Genomic DNA, 21,213 nt, shown 5'->3' on the forward strand with positions numbered 1-21,213 from the left:
TAATGACTTTGCTAGTGTCATCACAACATGACAGCATAGTGCCATCAAGTCTTAGGAGTGCAAACATTGACCATGTAGTTTTTTAGGACTTTTCTGTTTGCTTATTCCTAGTCAGTGTAAAATAATTTCTGATAAACATTGGTGATACATTTAAAAAGTAAAGAACTGTTTTAAACTTTAAGGAAATGCTTAAATTCTTCAGGAGCTTTGAACTAAACCCTTCAACCTCTAAAGCTGGAATTATGACAATCATAGACTCCACTGACGGTGTATTTAAATCTGCTACTTGTTTGCGGTTTACAATTTACGGCAATGCATTCGCAGATGACCTAAAAACTAACAAGGAATATAAGTTGTCTGTTTGCAAACAAGCTCCTTTTATCAAGAGACACCAGACAAAAACATCTCCTCATATGTCATGTTCCTCAAAATAATAATTTATGGCGGTTGGCATCCATAAGTGTCACATGTTCCAGCATTGCAAAGCCATGAAACCAGGAAACTATTGTATGTGTGAAAGAGACTTAAGAGGAAACTGAGATGGACAAAGACACGTTTTTTTAACACGTCTGGCATCTTGACTTGAATCCAGATTTCATTAGTTTTGTCCCCTTTACTTTTCTCTTTGTTTTACAAAAATGCATCTCCAGCAGCTGGATAAACACTCAGCCAAGTTCTTCCTCTTGAAATATGCAAACGAGCTTTACTTGGACAGCTTCTTCTGTCTGCATCGACACTAAACATCTGCTTTGAGTTGACTCAACCAACGTTGAAGATTTTTTTTTACAAAGTATTTTACTCCTCAGATTAAAAACTGTAGCTGAGTTCAGGCTAAGATCATTCTAGCTCACCTGCAGGTACAGATCCACCTTTCTGAACTAGCCGGTTTCAAACCGTCCATCCTCTTTAACATGTAGTTGATTATGAAACCCGGCTTTTTCCTTTTACTGAAGTAAAAGAAGATCTTAGGAATGATCCATTGTGGTTTCATGAATCACTTAAACTGTCATGCCTCACAAAACCGCGTTCGCCAAGACTTAAGTCTAAAAAATCCAGTTGAGCTGAAGCAACAATAATGCTCTCTTTGTTTTCTTGTTATATTTTGGCCACGTTTTGCTTCCCAAGCTAGCATAAACTTCAGCACAAACATGTGTGAAGGAAATCCATACCAGGTTGTTTATTACAGTCTTACTTCAACTCCAAATTTCCAAATTATTAGACTTACTTTCTTGGCCGATGGGAGTGCTGCTAAAAGCTTCTAGTTTCAGGGGTGAAATTTGGCTGAAAAGCCGTGCAGGGTAGGATTTTTTTTTTTAGTATCCTTGTTTAGCAGTCAGGAATTTCAATCAACGGATGCATATATTTAAAAAAAACAATCACTATTGTTTCTCCGTCACCAGGCCATCCTGAACAGCGACGAGACCACCCACGTCTTGCCGGACTTGGATCCCGACACCGAATACTCCGTCACCGTCACGGCCATCTACCCCGACGAGTCAGAGAGCGAGGACCTGATGGGAAGCGAGCGCACACGTAAGCATCCACATCGCCCCACCAGCTCCCTCAAAACAAGCATTTTACACTCACTGATGTTAATCACTTTGAAATAATGTTAACAATGTTGTTTTCTCGACGTCTCTCTCTAGTGTTAAAGGCTCCAGATGGTATGTCATAAGAGGACAGGTTCCATTTCATTGTAATGTGAACCAAACGGGACAGTGTTAACAGAAGCACACGTTTTCTTTCTTAACTGCATGAAATGTGCATTTCAGTGCTTCTCTTTGCGTTCATACCACAAGCAACTCAGTCTGTTCACAGCTTCCTTTTTATCTTTTAATTATTTTGTTGCCAACTCTACTGTAGGTTAAGCTGAATAGTACCTGACCATGAAGACAGGAAGCACTTGTATCTGTTGGTTAAATTGTAAATCTCAAAAATAGTTTTACTCAGCAGTTTATCCACTGTTTTAAATGAGTGTTTTTTTTATTTTTTGATTTTTTATTAACAGAAGGGCTGAACAATTAATCTAAATTTAAAATGACCACTATAGGCAGCACTAGTTTGTTAGCTAGCTACTGCAGCAATATTATTACTGCTACAGAATTTTGTAGTCAATGTTTTAAATGTTAAAAACTAAAGCATTTATCAAAACATTTTCATGAAGCCACACAAACTATTTCAATGTGTTTGTTGAGTGTTTGGGACACAACATTCTTATCTGAACACTGAACATCAAGGTTCTCTGTTTCCATCATTTGGCTTAAACAAAGTTTATAAGAATCCATGTTTGCTGGTTATTTTTCCGGGATTTTGCTCTCGGTAGACGTAACAGTGGATTGTGGTGTGAACGTAGAGTCAGAACTTTAAATGCAGTCGTGTCGTCCTCCACAGACCTCCATCCATGTGATTGTTTTAATTCCACCGTCAGTCATTTTGTTTCTGTTCCCCATCCGTCACCATCTCGTCTTCATCATAACATTTCTGTTGTCACAGTCACGTCATCACGTCATCCTTCATCAGAGTTCACCTCAGTCATCGCATTAATGATGTTGCATGTTTTTGCATTATTGTGCAGTGTTTCTGCTGTGGGGGTGAGGCTCAGTGAACTCCTTATTCAACAAGTAGATTGTTTTTCAAGACCCTGTCACCAAAATAAAAAATTGTAACAATGAACCTTATTTCATTTATTATGATTCCAACATTTGCTTTACCGCCTATTCAAATTTATTTGGTATGATACCAAAATTTGCTGTATTTTCCCCTTGGATGTATTTTCTACAACAACATTATCAATTAGTGCTCCCTTATGAATAAAACAACTCAATTTTGTTTGAAATATTTACAAAATGTGCTATTCTTATGTTAGAAACCCCAACATTTCTTGTTATCCCTATAATCCCTAAATATGTTATAGTTCCTCCACCACCATTGATGTTGAGATAAAAGATTTGAATGAGAAGTTGCTGACCTCCAGCTTCACACTGCTGCTCCTGTTTTGCTGCTTCTTTCCTAAAACTGACTGCTTTTTGTAACCTGCTAGATTGTTGGAGCATCACCATCACCTCCATCATCATCATCCTCACAATCATCATCATCACCATCGCTAATCCATCTAAGTATGCACTGGTCTTTCTGTTTATCTCACTGGTTTTATCTGTGTGCTCCCAGTGCCAGCTCAGCCTCCTCGCAACTTGAGGGTTTTCAACGCCACCACGTCCACGCTGGCGCTGAAGTGGGACGCCGCCCCCGGCGCTGTCCAGAACTACAAGATCACTTACAATCCCATCGGTGGAGGCGAGCCTCTCTCAGTGAGTTCACTGCTCATTCAACATTGTTTTTAACTTACGTCACGCTCATTTTTGGGGGATGTAAACACAGTGCTGTCATCAGCATACACAATTTCAATATGGTGCATTCATCATTTTAGCTATAACAGAGTCTCCTGAAAAATACAATCTTTCAAGGCAGAATATTTGATTAAAACATCGTTTTTTTGTATATTCAAACCATAAATCTAATGTGAATGGAGTAGAATTCTCATAAAATACTGTCATCCAAAACACACACACATAACCACTTGGCTCTTCATTTTATCCAGAGACTAGAGCTGGAGCTGCTCCACTGGCGTTGAACAATAGAGCGACTGCTGAGATTTCTAACATGTTTATCTAACTTTTTACACCCTTTAGCTGAAGGACTGTTTCGTAAAAAATGTGAGGTTTACCAGAAAACAAATCCCTCTCTCCCATTAACACATGGCTGTGAAGGAACCCTGGGTATCATGTGTTTGTACAGGATTAGAGGAACAATACGACTGAATTCCTATTTAGGGTTGATTTTCCGGATACAGTTCTTAATTCTGAGGTTTTGTTGGTCTCTTTTCGGGGTGTGGTGGTGCCTGCTGTGATGCTTATTGAAAACCGGGAACATCTCCAACATGACAGACTGATGGATGTCTCAATGTGATGGGGAGCTTTAAATCTGTCAAGAATTTTGTAAGACAACTCCCAGCGCACATATAGAACCAAATCAATTATGAACTGTTTGAAGTCTTCTCTGCCTCTAGAGAAACTCTGTCAGGATGTCCAAAACTGAAAAAGAGTCATAAAACTCTGCAGGAAAAGAAGCTAAAATGATTTAAAATGAAATGCTGCGTCATCCTCATGTGGTTTGATAGAATACATCATTTTAAGATAGGAATGTTTGAGTTATTTAGAGATGAGTGCAAACAAAAAGTTGAATAAACACCGTTAGTATTCATCACACAGAACACCAGAGATGGAAGAAGTTCTCTTGTGTCTCCACTGTTGGGGATTCCCATTATTTTTCTTCTTCTTGGACAAATTAAGCTTTTTTGCTGCCAAAACTCACAATATTTAACTTTTGCCTGAGATGTTGGCTTCATATCCTCTAGAAAATGTTTTAAAATGAAAGACAAGTGTGTGTGTTTGCTTTATAGGTAAACATTGTTTTAAAAACAGTCAGACTCAGTCTGCAAAGTTGCTTTTTTGAGTTAAAGCCCACAACAAAAGCAAACAACAAAGACAATTCGTATTTGCCCTGAGTTCTGAGTTTATTAAAACAGCTGTTATATTACATGGCTGCACAAAGACTTAATCATTTACCCAAAAAAAGACAAATAGACCTCTCCAACCAACAACATTTATCTTGTGATGAATGAGAAATCTTCCAATTGTTGGAGAAATGTGGTGGAGAAATTTTTTTTTTTTTAATTATTTCCTCTGAGACCCAAAGAATTAGAGGTGGAAAGACTACCAAAATGGAAATATTGTGGTAAAGTAGAAGTAGAGTCTCAAGAGGAAATGGACAACATTATAATAAAAGCAAAACATATATTTCCTTAGAAATAAGATTTGAAATAACCTTCAAACATGATCGTTGTCATCGAGTCAAATCAGAGATCAAATTTTGCCCAAAACTTTGCATTTACAGAACAAGTAGGACTTATAATCTGGACAATTGAGATGCACAAAGACGTCCTGAAGGAGGTCAGATTTCTCACCAAGCTCCTTCTTCATATTTGAATGCTTTACGACAGCGATGTGCGGTTAGAAGACTCCTCTACGTTCGGCCATCGAGCTTGCATTCCTGCACGGTGACTCTGCGGTGATTAGCTCAGGAAATAAGTTGAAAGGAAAACTGTGTGGGCTGCATGAAAAGAATTTCAGTGAGATAGAGATTTTTTTATTGTGTCTCTTGAGATGTTATGACAGCGTTTTACCCAAACAAAGTGTCAGAGGGGAATGGTGTCACGTCTAATGGATCTGTGATCCCCTCACCGCGTCAGATGTGTGTACACCAGAAGACTGAGAGCATCTGGACTCGTGTCATGTGAAACTAGACGGGATGTTTGTTTGTGCCGGATGATCTCAGGGTTTCCTCACTGCTCTAAAAAACGATATAAAGATAATGGAAAACTACTGTTTTAAAGGTCCACTTCTGTGCGGTATTATATATATATATAGTGAAATACTGCAGTGGAGAAGAACGACAGCTGGAGAATGAGGTGGTCTTCCTTTAACTCACTGGGGAATAAATCATACTGGAAGAACGACTCGGAGAGCGCAGACTTCCACCAAGTGAAGAATAATGCCTGTACCCGCCCAGTGACTCTGATCCACTCCCAATTTTAATGGTTTCTTCCTTGTTCCAAGAAGTAATATATATATATATATATATATATATATATTATATAATATATATTTGAATCGTCATTTTTAAAATGGGAATAACAGCAGAATGGATTTTCAACTACAATTTATTAGTTAAAAGTAACAATAAAAAAAAAAATCCTGTTGTATTGAGATCAGTTAAAACTGAGAGCAAAACAAAGTTATCCAACAAAAATATTTAAAGAAAAAATAAATCTTTAAAAGTTCTTGAGCTCAAAAGATGTTTCTTTAATTTGAGTGAAGAATAATGAAAATTTTGCCTAGATTTTCTTTTTACATATATAGAATAAGTGCAAAATAAATAGACATATTGCATAGTTGTATAATGATATGACTTCTGTGATGAATTAAGTGTCATGAAGCAGCTCAGTTATGTCATGATTAAAAGATCATCCTGTAAACAAAATGTCACAAGTTTGAGCCACAAAATTCAGCCAAATACCTGAAATTCTGATGTAAATGTGACATCATGGCATCTGTCTTGGAAACTGTTTACACCCTCTATGAATGTGTTTACAGTGACGCATACATTTCATGATATAATGCAGAGTTGTTTTCTCCCAAAAGGCCTAATTGGATTCACTTTAAGAGAAATTTTACTTAATTATGTTTCAATCGTGTAAATAGTTTGCTGACATTTTGCCCTCAGTCTCCAAAACACGACACACTGAGATTATTGTGCATTTCAGAGTTTCAGTTTAGTTTATGGAAGACTGAGCGATGACAACATGGATAAGTGATTACAGCTTTAGAGACATGAAAGGGACAGTAGTGATGTTTAGAAGTGTGTTTGTATGAGGTTCTTCTCCAAAGTCAGTGTTTAACTGCAGTAGAAACAAACAGGAGTACCAGCACAAATATGCTCACTTCAAAGCCACAAGACTCCATTCACAAAAACAGTAATTACAGCTTTTATTTGATCGTTTGTTTTAATAAAACTTCTGTGTCGCTCTGAAGAGTAGAAACGTTCCTCACTGCCGATGTGTTTCCTGTGAACAGACGCAGGTCGGAGGGAAGAAGACCGGCGTCATCCTGCAGAAGCTGGAGCCCGACACCAAGTACTCCGTCTCCGTGGCCGCCGTTTATCCCACCGGCGTCAGCAGAGACATCAGTGGCGAAGGACAAACCAGTAAGAGTTGGACTTCATAAAGAATGTAGTTCTCACTGTGCTGCAGTCGCTGCTTCTTTGCTTCTTTTTTTTTAGTTCAAACATTTCTTATCAATCACGTGACCAAAAGTTATTATTTTCTTTCTTAATCTTTTTCTTTTGCTTTCTTTTTATTTGATTTTTAAATTGACATTTTCAAATATTTTCAAACCAAATTTGGTTTCGAATTTTTCAGATTAATTTAGATTTAAACAAAGACGCAGATTTTTTTTTTAGTATGTAGTTTATTTAGTTTTTAGTTATCGTTCACCATTGGTGATTCCACAAAATATTACACGATGAGATTTTGAGACTTTGGATAAATAATCATCAGTAATGTGGATTTAATGACTAAGTGGGCAACGGCATATAATAAAAAAGCTAGAACGATCTTTTTAGTTTAGAAAGATACATCAATATACTGTTATGCAGCCTTTAAAACCCAGTAAAAATAAATATATAGACAATATATTGTATATATCCTACAAGAGAGAATCTGCCGAAATAGATGTATTAAAGTGTAGTAGCAGTACTTCAGTGCAGTTCAGTGAATGCAATAAATTATCCGACTCTCTGCTGACGACACACCTGTATTTCTACATCTTCAGAGCCTCTGGGTGGAGTGAGGAACCTGCAGGTGTTGAACCCCAGCATGACCACGCTGAATGTGCGCTGGGAGGCCGCAGAGGGCCGAGTGAAGGAGTACAAAGTCATTTATGTTCCCGCCGCCGGAGGAGCCGAGAGCATGGTAGGACTGGTAGGATCACTTCCTGTCGGCTGGCACCGCGCGGTTTTGAACAGCTAATTTAATGTGATATGTCACAGCAGTTTTTATTCGGCTAAAGTCAAACAGCCCTCAGGCCACTACAACCAGTTAAAGCATAGCTGGACTGCAGAGTTTGGGGGATTAACTGGGGGTTAACTGCATTGCTCAAAGGCACACTTAAAACTGCCGATGCTGCCATTCTTAACACTTAACCTTCCATCGTTATTTCTAGTGGCTCGTTTCTCTGTCTGGGTTTGGAGGCAGCTAATTGGTGTGATTTGTTGTTGATCTCAGGAAACAGTGTCTGCAGGAACAACCAACACCATCCTGAGAGGCCTGCAGCCCGACACCCTCTACGCCGTCTCTCTGGTGCCCGTTTACGCTGTCGGGGACGGAAAAACAATGTCTGAGAACGGAAAGACGAGTAAGACTGAACACTTACATACACTAAAGTTCAACCAGTTTAATAAAGTCCCTTTAGATGCAGCATCTGACAAGGAATTATTGGGTTGTCCATATAAATAAACATACAAAAAATATTATACATACAAAAAAGTCTTTATTCTGAAGAAAAGGTAAATTCCTTCCAAAGGTGTTAAATAATGTTTGGAAACGAAAAAGCTGAAACAAAAAAATTAGTTAGTTTGAATCGAGATGATTTAAGTAGCTCAAATTTAGCCAACTTAACTTTAATCAAGTTAACTTGAGCTGAGCAAACTTAAGTTAACCTGTGTTAAGTTAACTGGAGCCAAGTTAATTTGAGTTTAATTGAGTTAACTTAAATCAAGTCAAGCTAACTTTAGTTTGATGAGTTGAATTAAACTGACTGAAGTTTTTATTTAAGTTTGTTTTAGTTGAACTTAAACTGAATTAATCTAAGCTATATATTTATGATGATGATGGAAGTTTGATACTCGCAGAAGTAAACAGAATTACTGAGATGAAAACAAAGGAAACCATTGATCTAATATCTACATTTGTTTTTATGTTAAGGCTTTTAAATTAATCAAAATCAAACACTAAATCAATCACTAGTCTTTTACTTCCTCCCTGACTCAGTAACTCTAATAGCTGGCAGCTGGTACACAGACAACCACTAAAACGTAATTCAGTCATGATAAAAACAGATTGGTTTATTCGCTAAATATTAAAATACTCTCCTAAAACCTTTTGACTAACCCGACCCGATCTTCTTGTTCAGGACCACTGGGAGGAGTGAAGAACCTTCGGGTGGTGGACCCCACCATGACCTCTCTGGCTGTGAAGTGGGACCCGGCTGACGGAGCCGTTCGTCTTTACAAGGTCTTCTATGTGCCGGCTGCTGGTGGCCTAGAGGAGATGGTGAGACTCTTTTTCACAACCTCCGAGGACTAAAACAATCCAGTCAGCCAGTTAGAACACCAACCATGTAAATGACTTAATGTTATCCATCTCTGTAAACAGGAACAAGTTCCTGCAGGAACCACCAACATCATCCTCAGGAACTTGATGCCCGACACGCCGTACACAGTGTCGGTGTTACCGGTCTACCCAGCCAGGGAGGGAAAACGCCAGTCAGAGAACGGAAAGACACGTAAGTTTCTTTTTATTTTAATATATTTTAGAAATATAGTTTGCCAACAATAATTTAAACTACGATTGGTCTTCCCTCTCCCAGTGCCTTTGTCCGGAGTGGGCAACATGAGGGTGACCAACCCGACCTTCACCTCGCTCACCGTGAACTGGAATCCTGCTGACGGCAACGTTCAGGGCTACAAAGTGATCTACGTTCCTGCAGATGGAGGAATGAAGTTAGAGGTAAGAAAAGTTTAATGCTTGCGTCAAAACGTTAAGAGAATATACCCCCCCAAAAATAATCCTGGTTGTTCAAGCACTGCATCTTAAAATGTAACTGGTTTTGCAGCGGACGCTTAAAAAAAAAAAGCTGTAAGACTTTGTTTGAATTCTTCAGAAGAAGCAAGGCGATCAAAGCGCTCAGCAGGGATTTGGTGATGTCATGCTTTTTGACGGGATAATCCCGGCACGCCACACAATAGCTCCTAAATCCTTCTTGCAAGAGAGCATCCGTCATCGCCGCCTGGCATGTTGAAAATGTCTGGTTTATATTTCTGGAGAGAATAAGTACGCGTAAATCCTGTTACTATAAAGACTATAAAGAGCCGTGAAATAACAACTGACTGAGGATTTGTCTGTTTTGAAACCGCTACATTTGTCATACGCCGATGACATTACTTTTTACCAAAAATACATTTCACAGAGGAACTTATAAAGTCTTTAGCAGAGTTTGAATGCTATTGATCTGGTTTCTTATTTTGTTTCTCCAGTTCAGAGGAAAAACAACAAACATCCTGAAATAACGGAATAATGAAATTATTTGAGTTAGTTATTTATGATTACATTTTACAAAATCTTACAGTTTTTATACAGAAAATGGAAAAAAGTCACATACAGACAACATAAAAATTTCATCTTAAAAACAAATTTTTTATTTTTTTTATCAATTGCATACATATTTTAGTTGTTTATAAATGTAATTTTGTTTTATTTTTTACTGTTATTTTCAATTAAAAACATCAGCACAAAAACAGCAGTTAAACAAATTTCAGTTCTGTTTATGACACTCTTCCGATCCTCAGGGGGAAAGTTTGTCTCTCCGCCTGCTGCAGGTCAAAGGTCAGGGCTCTGAATTTAGCCTCTTAATTAATTAACCCTGTGAACCTTTTCAGGTGCAAGTGTCGGAGAGCACCACCCAAACCGTCCTGGATAAGCTTCTCCCGGACACCCGCTACACCGTCACCGTGGTGCCCGTCTACGCAGAGGGAGACGGACCCAGTCTGACCGACGACGGGAGGACAAGTGAGTATCTGTGGACGTGAGCTATTGGCTGTCTTATGGAAGTTCAAGTGCTTCAATGAACCGTGAAAAAGCCCCTGAACGTCTCACTGAGCAACAGCTGCTTTAGGACAGTGGATGGAGTCTGAAGGGTCAAAGGACAGTTGCAAAGAAAGAGGGACAGAAAAAAAAGGAAAGACAGGAAGTCATCTTCATAAACAGCCAACAGCCATTAGATTTAGGATTGTTGCAGAAAATAATTAGTGTCAAGCAAACTTTTATGATACTTACAAGTTTTGTTCATCAAGATAATCTTCACAAATGTTGGTAAAATTGTATTTTATCAGTGTTGTCAATCGTTATTGTTATTAATGTTACTCTCCAAATGAAAACAGGTCAAAGGAGTGAAGTGTGGAAATGTATTTAACCAATAAGAGTGAAGAAGTAACTGAGATTATTTAGTTTAAATCACTACTTTGTCTATAGATAACGCTCTGCTATAGATTAATGACTTCAGCAGGGAGCAAGACAACCAGACAACAGCTTCCCAATGTTACAGCAGAGTAGAACTGTAAGCATTTTCTAGCTGCTCAACATCTGGACACCCGTAACCTCTGAGTAGACAGCAGCTGTGTGACGCTCCGATCCAAACACTGAGTCTGTCTTTTTTCCTGTTTCCGTGTCTCCGCTCAGGACCGCTGGGTTTTGCGAAGAACCTGCAGGTCACCGATCCCACCACCAGCACCCTGAACGTCCGCTGGGAGCCGGCCGAGGGGAAAGTACGCGAGTACATCGTGACATGGGTGCCCACTGCCGGAGGAGAGCAGGAAGTGGTAAGACTGGATCTTCATCATCGACTCTGTGGATGTTTATGTCATCGGGTTCAACACGTTGGTATTTACTGAAAAAACAAAGACACACTTTAATGGGCAGAACTCTGCTAGTTTTTATGTAACTGTCGGGATTCGCAAGTTCCAGATGTTGGACTTCAACCAAAGAAATTCATCCATGCCTCATTAGTATTTGGGTTTTTATGACTGCCTGGAATGTGAAATGAGATATGTTTCTTTTTAACCACTTTGAGGATTTTTAGCTACCTTAAAGTGAAAAAGATTTATTTAGTGGCAGTTAAACTCTTTCTGTCAACCAGTAACCAGTATTTATCTTTTATTATTGTTACTGCATCCGTCTTTCATCGTGGTTTCTCTGAGCCTCTGTGCTGTATACTTCACCATTGACTTCACCAGTGACTTCACCAGTGACTTTACCAGTGACTTTACCAGTGACTTCACCAGTGACTTTACCAGTGACTTTATCATTGACTTTACCAGTGACTTCACCAGTGACTTTATCATTGACTTTACCAGTGACTTTATCAGTGACTTCACCATTGACTTCACCAGTGACTTTATCATTGACTTTACCAGTGACTTCACCAGTGACTTCACCAGTGACTTTACCAGTGACTTTACCAGTGACTTTATCATTGACTTTACCAGTGACTTCACCAGTGACTTCATCATTGACTTTACCAGTGACTTTATCATTGACTTCACCAGTGACTTCACCAGTGACTTTATCATTGACTTTACCAGTGACTTCACCAGTGACTTCACCAGTGACTTCACCAGTGACTTTACCAGTGACTTCACCAGTGACTTTACCAGTGACTTCACCAGTGACTTTACCAGTGACTTCACCAGTGACTTTACCAGTGACTTTACCAGTGACTTTACCAGTGACTTTACCATTGACTTTCTTCGCCTGATTAGATGGTTTCTGCTTCATCTTCCTTTTCTTCTACATCTTCTCCTTGTTCTTCTACTTCATCTGATTGGATGTTTTTTTAATCTTCTTCTTCTTCTTCTTCTTCTTCTTCTTCTTCTTCTTCTTCTTCTTCTCCCTCTGCTTCTATTCAAGCAAATGGCTTCATCTGAGTTTTGGCCTCTCAACACAAGTGGAGGGAAGCCAGTGGCGTGAGACGATTACACTCATTTCGAAAACACTTTCATGCAATAACTTCTCTTTTCTTGTCCTGGAAGAAGAGCAGTATCAAGTTATCATAGGATGAAAACCACAGTATATTGATTTTGCGTTCAAGAACTAATGTAAAACATTTCATTGTAGTGTGTAAGGGGGGGGGGTTCACTCATCTCCAAGGCCGCTTCAACTTTTCTCTATGAAGCAGTGACAATATCTCCATGGGGTCAGTTTCAAGATTATGTCACTTGGTTCAAGGAATGATGTGAAATGAGATGATCTAATTTGGAAAACCACAGAAGTTATCTCAGTTCTTTGGCAGATTTCAGGACTTTCTATTAGATTAAGTGGAAAAAGGCCCGATCCGTCCCCGGACACTTTGTGAAGTGGAAGCTTTCTGCTTGAATCCGTCTTCATTCTCACAGCTTCTACTGTTCTTGTTACTGAGCTGCACGAAGAGGGTTACTGAGCGAAACTGCGTCCAAGAAAACTGGGCTCTCAACACATTAAACTGACTCTGCTCAGTCAGAGAGTCTTTCTGCATTTGCCAAATCCATTAATATCAAGGTTCACCCATTCAAAGTTGTTTCTCCTCTCCCTCGACCAGGACCAGGTGTCTGGAACCACCACCTCCACCATCCTGAAGAACCTGGAGCCCACCACCGAGTACACCGTCAGCGTGGTGCCGGTCTACGAAGAGATGGAGGGCAAGTCGCAGTCCGCAAACGGGAAGACAAGTGAGTGATTCAGATGAGTCTGCTGGTTGATTTGTAGCGACAGGAAGTGGCCTGGACCTCGAGAGGAGAATAACACGAAGGCAAAATGCCAATGAATGTGTTTTTCTTTTGAATGTGGAGAAAAATAGAGTAGAGTAAAATACAACTTTATAGCCCACATGGACCAAATATCTTCAGCTCACCGTGACCTAATAAAGACACGTGACTCATCCATTGACAATAGAATATAAAAACAGCAGTAAAACAAGAAAAAAGTGATCCAGGTCAGATTAAGAATGCTGATTACATTTCAAAGTAAAATACACTTTTTAATGTGAGAAATGTTGGTGATGTAGCACTCAACTCTTCGTACTGTTATCCAGCAATAGAACAAAAAAAGTACAATCCAAAAAAAGACACATACAAGTGACATAGAATGTCTTTCTAGTTTACAGCCAGCTCTGTTCGTTGGACAGCAACCACCTAACCAACATTTTGCAATACTGGAATGGAGATGCATGCCCAAATGGAAAGCCCACATTTCTGATCAGAAGGATAAAGATACCTTTCTGTAAACATTATGATAGTTTTTGGATAAATCTCAACACCAACCTTTTCAAGAGGGCGGTTGATGGAAAGGGAGGGAGGCTGTGTTTGCACAGTTAAATGTCCACCACAGATAGAAAACTTTGAATAAAATCCTATTTTGATGACCGCAATTCAATTGGGAATATTTGTGGAATATTCACTTTATTAGCCACATCTTAGAATTAATGTTTTTCAGAATAAAAGCAAAAACTGAATATCCTTGTGACCAACTTTGGTGCTGCCTGATTTTGGTGAACTGGCAATTTATCACAGACGATTTAGATAGAACAAACTGGGAATCGTCATCAAAATGTAAGTGTATTAACTAGTTGATTCATCATGTATCCTCCTCAGATCCTTTGGGCGGAGTGAAGAACCTGCAGGTGATCGACCCGACCACCAGCACTCTGACGGCCCGCTGGGATCCGGCGGTGGGCAACGTCCGCAGCTACAAGGTCTTCTACGCCGCTCAACCAGGAGGAGAAGAACGAATGGTACAAAATACTTTCATTAACTATGATGTACCTGAAGTGTTTTTACTGTTTCAGACTGATTTATAAGGTATATATATATATTCTCAACCATTATGAGATTACATTCGTGCTGACGGAGGTTTCAATATTTCACTGAACAGGAGGAGCTGTCAGGAGGCACCACCACCACCATCCTGAGGAACTTGGAATCAGACACCGTCTACAATGTGGCTGTTGTTCCCATCTACCCAGACGTGGAGGGCATTCGGCAGGCTGAGACCGGAAAGACAAGTGAGTCCACTCTCATTCAAGGCATGCAGATCTTGTCCATGTGGACGCAAAATGAGTTTCAGTGGAAAGAGCTCACATTCCTGGCAGTATGCAAGTTAAATAATCAAATCTAATACAACCCGTCATGCTTTGTGTTGGGTTGTTTGTGTCAGATAATGGTTCTGGGATATTAAAGTCCCAGCGAAACGGAAGTGAGAGCGTCTATATTTTCTACTCGGTTTCGTATTCCCCAGGAAAATTGAATATTTTAGCGCTGTACACAAAGAAATAGAATAATAGTAGAACGGTTATTGGACAGTTTTTTCGTGGTCATTATAGAACTAAAGAAAATGGCGATTGTTGTTAGTTGTTATGGTCGTAAAGTGTTTATGCAGCTTGGGAGACGGTTGGCTGACTAGTTAGGTGTTAACTTCTACTTATTTACTCTTTTGGCTCTCTGCGCGTCGTAACGTTACGACTTCACTGCTTGTTTTAGTCGTAAAAAATGGCCGGGGAATTTGATCGAAAGGGTTATAAGGGCATTTTTCATTTAATCTTCACTTTAAAGACAGTATTATAAAATATCATTTTTACTGCATTACTGCGATGTGTTTCTTGTTGAAGTAAAATGTTGGGGAACGAATTTGAAACTGTAAACCAGTGGGATGTCGGTTAAGAAGAGCAAAGCAGAGCGGTGGCTTCAGTTCAACATTTCTATATGCTCCTTTTTGGTGGATGAGGTCACTTAGTACATGCTGATTCTCTTATTTGATTGGTCTTCGCTCGTCACTCGTCTCTTCAGCTGATGCCTAAAAGAAGGAAATATCAAGTGAGGGAAACGTGGATGCAGTTAAGGGGAAATGAAATGAAGCCATTGTTCACTGTCCTGGAAGATCAAGTCTAACTTTGTTAAATAGCTAAATATTTTCCAAAGGTGGCCAAACATTTTGGACTGGTTCGGTAAAATCTCTCCCTGTTGGTGCATTCAAGGACTATCCGACATCAAAAGAGCCTAATGTTTTACTGCAGCCATAAAAAACTCCTATTGTTCTTTTCATGCCATTGATGATTTATTTGTGTATTAGTTTTTTTATTGCAACTCACAAAGGAGATGATTTTCCTAAAGATCCTCTGGCCAGACTCGAACCCGAGACTACAGTTTCCCTCCAGCACATTGGTGTTTGAGGTGTTTGGCCTCAGCGGGGGCAAACGATTCCCAGCCTCCGTAGTAACTAGAAGACGGTTTAAACAATCGCCTCACTCCCTCAATGTGTGGCCTTCGCTGTGTGATGTCGCTCCACCACAGCTTGCTTTCCTCTGAAGCTTTCTGAGCCTTACATTTCATTTAAAACATCATCATTTCTTGGGAACCTCTTCTGCCATGTGTTTGTGTCAAAGCTGTCCAGTATTGAAGGAGAAGGCTGCAGAAGCTAAACAGGCTGTAATGTAATCGTAATGTACATCCAGTAGAAGTGTTTGTTTTTGCCACTGACAGACTCTGATACTGTTCAAAGTATCTAAAAGGGTTGCAATGTCATGGCTGAATATTTATATGATTTAGGCAACGGCAGATTTCAGAGCGAGACTCACAATAACACACAGACAGGATCAAGTGAAGGTTAATGAAAAAGGTTTTATTTCTCCGTAAGATTCTTTCCATGATGTTGTCAGACGCCTCTGATTCTGTCAGAGACAATAACAAGCTCTTTTAGTCTTTTACCTTCAATAGTGGACCAGTTTAAAAAACGGTTGTCTCCATTAATCACTGATACACAAAAACATGAGACAACAGGTTGAAAAATACAGAAGTTACCCTTTAAACCTGTAGGCCACCAGAAGCCCTGGTCTAAACAAATCTCTTTCCCACTTTTGATCAATTTTCAGAGGTTTCATCTTTAACCTGGAGGCTTTTATAGAAAGCTCTACTGATTTATTAGCTGGCAGATATAAATCTTTTCAGCAGCTGACTCGTGGTTGTTGCAGCATTCTTGATTCGACCACTAAAAGAACAGTTTGGAAAAAACGCTCTCTGTGGGGAACAGCATGACCAAACTACAATAACATACCTTTGAGGAAAAACTACATTTTGTAAAGCCAGAGTACTAAAATGAAACCGCAGGCTGCCTGAAGGACAGGAAGTCCATCTCAAGACCAGCAAGTAATGTAAAGTAAACTCTGTTTGTATTTAACACGCTCAAACACACAAGAAAAACCACCGGAATGGACCTCTAACTCGCAGAATGAGAGCACAGACTTTGTTTATTTGGACGTTTTTGTCTCACAAAAGAAGATAATGAGTGCCAGAACGTTTCTCGACTCTGATACATCTGGACACTCCTGATGTGGTAAACCCACCCATCCGGTGCGCCCTGCAGGATAAAACAAGTGCTCAGGATTATTTGAAGCAGTTAACCAATTTTATTTTCCATGGAGAAACGCTTTTAAGTTGAAAAACTTCTTAATAGGGATGTTTTTGCCTAGTAGAATACCAGAAAGTTTAGATAGTCAGAGGACTTTGAGACATCTGGACTCTCCTGATGAGCTGAACTCCACCCACACGGGTCACCCAGCAGGAAAAAGCAAACAGCGAGGATTATGTGTTTCTCAGACCGTGATGTGTCCCTTCTCTCTGTTTCAGAGCCACTGGGTGGAGTGAAGAATCTGCAGGTGACCGACCCCACCACCGGCTCTCTGAGGGTTCGCTGGGAGCCGGCTGAGGGCGACGTCAGGCAGTACCAAATCATCTACGTTCCCACCGGAGGAGGAGCCGACACCATGGTCGGTGTCATGATAATGGATCTTCATTTCTTATCAGTTGCTTCTTCTATTGAAGAAAAAATGTTCTACACTTTAATAGCTTTTTTTCCTATTTAGGTTTTTTTAATTGTCTCAGATATTAATTCTGTATGGACTATCAACTCCTGCAACAGAAGCTAAATGGGGATCCAACTAAACTGAATTCAACTAACTTCCTAAACAATCTCACTACTAGATTAATGACATAAGTTAAAACATTTTTGTTTTTGATTACTTCCTGAAATGAACTGACGTGTATTGAGAAGGAGTTGAGGTTTACTTTCGATGTCTTTGTTGGAATAAGAATAAAACTTTGGCTGAGGTCTGAGCCCTGACATGAGTTGACCTGTAAGGGCTTTTATTTTGAAAATGGAGCTTCATCCCAAGTTTCCTGTTAAGATACAGTTACTCTATGAGGCTTTTATTTTGAAAAATCAACCTTGACCTGTTTTACCTGTCAGGATAAAGGTACTCGATGGGGCTTTTATTGTGAAAAGAACATTTGAGAAATGTGTCAAAAATGCCATAAACCATAAAAGCATAGAGTCAAGCGTTTGAATAAAAATCAAATAGCTTCAATAAAGAGTTGGAACAAGATGATAGACAACGTATAAATGATGCTGTCAGATAGTGTCGTCCTTAAAGCTACATCAGGGGAAATAAAAAGGGAAAACTGTTTGTTAAGTGCTTATTACACACAACATAAATATATACCAGCCATGAACTACTGAAGTGTCAGAGATTCCTTTACATATATTCATTATTTTGTCATTTTGTCTTCTTCAGACTCAGGTATCTGGAATGTCGACCTCCACGGTGCTGAGAGACCTGCGTCCGGACACCGAGTACAAAGTGACGCTGGTGCCCATTTACTCTGACGTGGAGGGAAAACGCACGTCGGAGAACGGAAAGACAAGTGAGTTCATCCACAACGACACAGCTGTGACCACATCTGGCTCACAAAGAACTTCACCAGAACTCATCTGTTTGAACGTTACTACATTCTCCACTTGATTTTAAGATAATAATGTTGAAGGAAGTTTAGATAATCAAAGAAAAGTGTTTTGAAAGTCAGTAGATGTTGGTTTCCTGTGATTGACACTTGATAACAGACTCTTTGAACCTCTAACCTCCCACATCTGTTTGTCAAAGAGAGAGTCCTGTTTCAGCCGCCTGGTCTGACTCGACTTCGGCTGTAACTCAAACGTATGAAATCATGTACACTGACAAGGCTCTCTGTGACAGAGGCTCTGGGCGGCGTGAAGAATCTGAAGGTCACTGATCCCACCACCAGCTCACTCAAGGTGCGCTGGGAGCCGGCGGAGGGCAACGTCCGCCAGTATCGCCTCTTCTACGTTCCTTTAGCCGGAGGCGCCGAGGACATGGTGAGACACAAGACTTCCTGTTCTTCATCACAGGCTTGTTACCATAAGATAAGTTAAGATACAACAACACAAGATAAGATAGGATAGGATAACATAAGATAAGACAAGATAGGATACAACAACATAAGTATCAGCATAAATATTTCGCTTCACATTTGGTATGAACCCCTATATACAGACACTAACCTGTGGCATTGTCTGTGTATGTCTGTATATGATGTCTGTATATGTGATGTCTGTATATGTGATGTCTGTTGTGTCATGGGTTCGATCCACCTTTGCAAAGGAGAGGGAAATGGTTCCTTGACAAAAAACACCCACATTTTTCCTCGTAAATTACAGAGTAAAAAGGTTCTTTCTCAGAATATCATTCCTTTCTCTTCTCTCCTTGTAATTAAGATTTTTCTTTTTAACCTACGATGGCTGAAAACGTCAGAAAAAGAGAGTTTATTTCCACCTACAGTGAACCTTTGATCTTGGCGGTATGATTGAGTTCCCTCTGGGATGTGAAACTCTGTGTAATAATCTTGTTTTATGTGCGTTTGTGTGAACAGGAGCAGGTGTCAGGCGGCACCACCAACACCGTCCTGAGGAACCTGCTGTCGGACACGCCCTACACCGTCACCGTGGTCCCGGTTTACCCCGAGGGAGAAGGTCTGCGCCAGTCCGACGACGGAAAGACACGTAAGTCCTCCACATCAGACACGCTGAAGAGATTACAGTTTTGTGACAGTTATGACAGAAGCATAGGAAGGAATTCAAGACAGCTTCAAAAATGTGCCTTTTTTTAATTAAGAAAATATAAATTTCTGCAGTAAAGATCTTCCTCTGTGCATAAAAAAACGTTCCATAAGTATCTTTAGAGTTAAACTGGGCTTACTGGACACATTTAGGCAGACATGATGAAACATTAAGGATAGTACCTTCCTAAAGTAACAGATGTCCTGATTATAAATCAAACCCGCCCTTTTCCAACATCTGCTTTTAGATACACAACCTTTTTAGCATTATAAAACATTTAATCAGACAGGTTCTGTGGGGGGAAATGTTCTAATTTCTCATCTTTGGAGCGTTTTTCTCTCGTTAAAGTGAAATACTTCCATTAAAAGCAGGACATAAAAATCACATTTGTTTTGCTTCTCTAAATGTGTTTTTAAGTGCAGCTAATTCCTCATTCTGTCCATCAGTCACATTTTTTCAAAACGCAGCTTTTTGGCTGTTGACAGATGATTTGGTCCGCGGTCCATTTCTGCAGTAAAGATGTTTTCACTCATCAGGACTTTATTATATCTGAGGCAGTAAAATGCAAATTCTCAGATGATTTACGATAAAAGCTGCACTATAAAAAGGCTAAAAGAAATACGGAAATAACATCTGCTGTTGTATATGTCCAGAACATTATATGATTTTCATATTTAATATCCGGAAAAGTATCTAATTCATGTACATCTGGGCCAAGACAGTATTTGACAAAGCTAAAATAGTTAAAAATGGGCGAAAGAGGGTCAAAAAACAGATTTATCACGTTTATCATCCTGCGTGAAGTGAAGGTCAAAGGTCACAGTTTTACTGAGCAGCTGCCAGTGGAAACAGAGCAGTGATTCCTCTGCTGAGATAAATGTTTAAAGTTTATGTCTCTGCACTAAACTATCCACAATAAATGTTCAGAGCTTTCTCCTGCGCTGAATTCACCCATCAGTTTCAGGTATTTTTTTAAATTTTATTTTTTTAATCTGTCTGCAAGGTTTGACAGCAGAAACGTCTTTATAGACAAACAGCAACTCCTCAGTGGAAAAAACTACAGTAATCTGCAGAAAGAGCCACAACTCCTAAATCACAAAGCCCTGAAACCTCCGGATGAGTCGCTGGAACAACAGAGAGAAGAGGTTCAAAGTGATTGATAGCAGAAAATAGAGCAGAGATTATGCTGAGCTTTCAGACTTCTGTTGGTTTAGTCTGGATGGGGAAGGATTCTGTGTGTGGGTGGTTTGACATCTGTGTGTGTGTGTGTGTGTGTGTGTGTGTGTGTGTGTGTGTGTGTGTGTGTGTGTGTGTGTGTGTGTGTGTGTTGGTGTCGGTTCTGCCCAGACAGCATACCATGCAGAGTCAGCAGAAATGCATCCTGGGTTGTTTTTTTTTAATTGGGGAGTGAGGCAAGACTGTGATTCCACAGACTTCTCCAGCAGGGACACATTAGCCTGAATATTTCATTTCTGGACAGAATAATCCATCGACCGTTCATCCAGATGAAATGTGATGCTCTTTGTTTGTGAGTCTGATTTGTGGACAGTTTGAATTTTTGGGGTTTTGATCACGACATGTTTCAGGCTCATTGTGGTCGTGTTCCTTCCCGGTTATACTCAACGATTTGAAAAAATGCAGCTAACGTCATTCATTTCACCCACTGTGGTGACAACATGATGTAGGACAACATGATTGCTGCTGTGATAACTTTAGAAAACATGAAAACTGTGCATCGTTTTTTGGATCTGATAAACCATCAAACTCATTACGATTTATTACTTAAAACCGTAAGACTGTGCTGGAAGTAATCTATTGAGGTTTTC

At 39.7% G+C, this 21,213-nt stretch overlaps 1 protein-coding gene across 1 annotated transcript in view; it reads left to right on the forward strand.

The window, feature by feature from the left end:
- col12a1b (collagen, type XII, alpha 1b) overlaps positions 1–21,213 on the forward strand; it is a 123,389-nt gene that overhangs the window by 51,543 nt on the left and 50,633 nt on the right. Inside the window, 5 exon segments of the mRNA XM_054617961.1 lie at positions 1,401–1,533; positions 3,169–3,308; positions 6,693–6,822; positions 18,507–18,646; positions 19,201–19,330. Of these exon segments, the coding sequence (XP_054473936.1) occupies positions 1,401–1,533; positions 3,169–3,308; positions 6,693–6,822; positions 18,507–18,646; positions 19,201–19,330 (673 nt within the window).

Source organism: Anoplopoma fimbria, chromosome 18, assembly GCF_027596085.1.
Source record: "Anoplopoma fimbria isolate UVic2021 breed Golden Eagle Sablefish chromosome 18, Afim_UVic_2022, whole genome shotgun sequence".
In the NCBI taxonomy this organism is placed as follows: domain Eukaryota; kingdom Metazoa; phylum Chordata; class Actinopteri; order Perciformes; family Anoplopomatidae; genus Anoplopoma; species Anoplopoma fimbria.